Below are 3,950 nucleotides of genomic sequence, written 5' to 3'. Positions count from 1 at the left end.
ATAAATTTCATATAGGAAATGCAAAGTGCCATAATGTGGGACTTTGATCAATGATGCTATCCTGATTTATAATTGTTTTTTTTTTAAACTGTGATGTGCACAAAGCACTAATTTAAAAGCTCATTTTAGTTGTAACATACCTCTTCCTTTTAATAACGCTAAAGTCATCTGATTACATTTTTCCAGTCATCCTTGTGTCACGTATTAGATAATCTCCTTATAGTTTAAAACTAAAAATGCTAATGGATTGGGGAAATGGATTTCTGCTTTCACCTAGCATATCTGTCTTTTTTATGCTTGTCTTTTGGATCATTTATCTAAATAATAGTTAATGGTTAAAATCAGTGAAGATACATCTTCTACTCTAGTTTTGCCAGCTGAGGTTAACACTTTCAGCTGCTGCTTTTTTGGGGGGAGAGAGAGAGGTTGCGACAGGCACCCCCTTGCAGAGCTATCATATGGTTACGTCCTAATTTGTCTCAATCAAAACAGCCCATTAGCTTAGGCTAACTGTAGATCTCTTAGTGAAAATGACCAATCAGCACTGACTGAAAAGACATTGATCTCAGTGACTAAAAGAAAGCAATAATATGAAAAACTGAGCAAATAACTTTCAGTCAGCAAATCTGTTGGGGCAGCCCCAGAAAAAAAGGCAGTAATAAGCCTCCTCAAGGGAAGGTGCTGTGGGCGTGCCACCTTCATCAGGCAAACCTGGAGATACAAGGAGGATATATTTGCATGGCCTTAGTCTCAGAATGATAGAATATAAGTCATTTTGTACAAAAACAGCATGGAGAAAACAAATGACCAGCCCAAGGTCAGGTACAAAGAATGTGGAAATTGTGGGAGTAAGTGCCAGGTCAGAAATGCTTTTCTAGAGTATTTTTGTAGTTAGTTTTCATCATGCCTGACTTAAGCTGTATAAGGACCAAGCTTTCAGAAATTGCTTAGCACATACTCTCTGGGGAAAAAAAAAAAAAAAATCGACAAGATTCTGAGCAACAGGGATGTAATTTTAAAACACTAAGGAAATAATTTTCCTCACCTATCAATACCTTCTGAAATAGATGGAACTGAAGCACATTTGAAGAGCCAACAACTTTGTAGTGCCTTGAGACTTTGGAAAGCGTATCCAGAGGAAAACTGTCCTTCCACAGACAATCTCTCCCAGCAGGCCAAAATTTCTGTTCTGCTGCTTCCAGTGGTGACAGTATGATATGGGGGAAACAATACCTCAAGCAGATGTATGCCTGCTAGAGACTCACAGCAGAGTCTTCAAGTAACTTCACTGTTCTGAGGCTCTCACTGCTTAGAATAAATTCATTCTGCCACGAAGCTTTCAGTCTGCAGAGTCCAAAAAGGCTTTGGATGTAAAGTGATAGATATTTGTACATGAATCAGGCTGTTTTCTCTGTTGTTAAGAACAAAGAATGACCCTATGAGCTCAGTCTAAAAGTCTTTCTGGTGCTGCTTTGGTATTTTCTGTGGTGATAAATAGCACAGTAGTTGCAAATTACGAAAGAGCCATAATCTACCTATGTGTGTTATGTAGTCACTAAATCACATTTGCGTGGCATGTGGGAGGTGACCAGGAGACAATAGCTAAAGGAACTGTATTTTGCTCATTCTGATGACGGGGGAAAAAAACAATCCATGAATATAATTTAATAGGAAAGGAAATCTGTTCACAAAGATTATCTCAGCAGGAAGCAAAAATTTACTGAAATAACAATTCTATATGAACTTTTATTTCCAGTGAATCATGCCATTATGTTCAATTTCATTCTAAATGTGAAACCTGCCCTTGTGGCTTGTTCTCTGCTGTGGGATCATTGTCAAAACAAAGAACAATTACAAAATGTTCCCTCAATTCAGAATTCCTATTTGGTAAGTGATGCTTGTATGACACAGAGATCTAAATGTGAAATTTGTAACATGGAAACTGGCTTTCTCCCCTTTTCTGGTATTTAGAAAACACAGGAAAGTTGGAAGAGTAGTTGACAGGAGTTTCTAATTATTCACATTTTAGATTTTAGGCAACTGTATTTACCAGGTTCTTGAAGCCAAGTTGGTAAATGTAAAATAATAAACCACAATATTCTAGAATAATATTTGAAATATTTTTGTAATGTATTTAGATATGACCACTAGATTTGAATGCTGAATTTATCTACTGAGCAGATTGATATTTCTTTCACTATTACACTTTCTTGATGATATTTATATTTTTGTCTGAAATATTGGTTTCATTCTTAGAAAGTATTTTTACTTCACAAACAGGTAATAATAATCCTATTTATATATTTATTGCAAAAGCAGCATGCCCATTTTCACCCAAATTTGGGATTATGGAGTTCGCTAAAATACATGCTTTCCACATTTTCCTTTGTGACGTGAAGTACCGAAGAAGGCAAATACTGACATTTTCTCTCTCTGAAGATGTGTGAAATTTCCCATTATTGAAAAGCTCTGTTGACCTGAATGACAAATTACACAATGAGACAGAAGGAAGATGCAGATCTCAGAGTTTTAAAAGCATCTAATATTTTCTCAAATTATATGCCTCCGTATTTATCTAGCATTCTGGCATGCTGCTGGATTACTGTTATCAATAAATCTATAAACAGGATGCAAAATGCATGTGAACTCTCTGTGCATGAATAAAGAGTGGCCCAGCAATAAATTATAGCATAATATATAGTTTAAAATGTAGCAAAAGAAGTGCCTTGACAAATCAATGCAACGTATTTTGTCACTGAGGGTGAAAGATTCATTATACATCAGCCCTGAGAAAGCTGGATTTCTGAAGCATGGGTCATCTAGGACATATGATGTAATGAAAGAATATGGAAACATGCATAGACAAAAATAATCTTCTGAATAATAAAGACTTATTACATTTTTCAGGTAAAATATAAATCCTGTGCAGTACTTCATTGTTCAAGAGATGTCAGGAATGCAACACCAGAGAACAAAATAATGAAGCCTGACTTCCTATAGATTTGGTCCCCACGGGAGATTCAAGACTGACCCTTTCTCTGAAACTGGGTTACATGCACTGGCTTTCATCTGTGTTTTCTGGTGTCTGCTAAGGTCTAAGTTCATCTTGCGGGGCACTTTGTTCAGCTGAGAAATTCTTTCCCATACCAAGCCACCTATTCTGGTGAAACTTGGGGAAATTCAGTGTTTCAGGGAACTCCAGGCATCTGCCAGACATGTCTGAAACTGGCACTAGATTTCGAAGTTGATGAGAGTAGACAGACACAGGGCCAGACATACGCACCCAGCAGGATGCATAAGCCTAGAGTACAGCAGAGACTAAAAATAAGACCAACCAATCGGTTTTCCTGCTGACAGCAGCAAACTGCCATGGGACATTTAATTCTGTCTGATCACATAAATGACAGACAAGTTGTCACCTGCTGTGCGTGCCGGGCCAGGCACAGCTGGGAGAATCCTGTCCCTGTGGCAAGGGCCACTGGTCCCAGCAGCTGCATCCCCTTGTCCTGCACACCGCTGGGGATGGAAACGCCCCAGAAGTTAGCACTGGAGAGAGGCCATAGTCGACTACTAGGAAAAAACATCTGAGCTTGGCAGGGTTGGAAAGAGATTAAAATAGGGGACTGGGCAGGTGCAGGAGAGGCCAGGGGCACTGATATCCCTTGGCTCCTGGGGCCTCAAGGGGCATCGTGCCCTTGCCACCACAGCCGGGGCTATGAGGGACGAACTGTCCTAGTCTTTTCTGTCAGAAACTAGACAAGCCTTACATTTTCTTAAATGTATTAAAAAAAAAAAAAATGGGGGGATCCCTACGGATTTAGCGGTTTTCGTACGGGTTTCGAGCGAGCTCCAGCCCCCCAGAGGCCACCTCGTCAGGGCGGGGGCCGCCCCACAGCCCCCGCCCAGCAGGGGGCGCTGCTGCCCGACATGGCGGCCGCACGGCGGAAGAG

At 40.1% G+C, this 3,950-nt stretch overlaps 1 protein-coding gene across 1 annotated transcript in view; it reads left to right on the top strand.

Moving 5' to 3' along the window:
* Positions 1 to 790: 790 nt before the first annotated feature.
* Positions 791 to 3,950, top strand: part of NOM1 (nucleolar protein with MIF4G domain 1) — a 16,710-nt gene continuing 13,550 nt past the window's right edge. The window contains exon 1 of the mRNA XM_026843498.1: positions 791 to 822. Coding sequence (XP_026699299.1) covers positions 791 to 822 — 32 coding nt within the window. The remainder of the gene's footprint in view (positions 823 to 3,950) is intronic.

The sequence above is a fragment of the Athene cunicularia genome (genome assembly GCF_003259725.1).
Source record: "Athene cunicularia isolate RWA chromosome 2 unlocalized genomic scaffold, athCun1 chr2_part1, whole genome shotgun sequence".
Classification (NCBI taxonomy): Eukaryota; Metazoa; Chordata; class Aves; order Strigiformes; family Strigidae; genus Athene; species Athene cunicularia.
The sequence above is the reverse complement of the archived record's forward strand: the minus strand, read 5'-3'. Positions and strand labels throughout refer to the sequence as shown.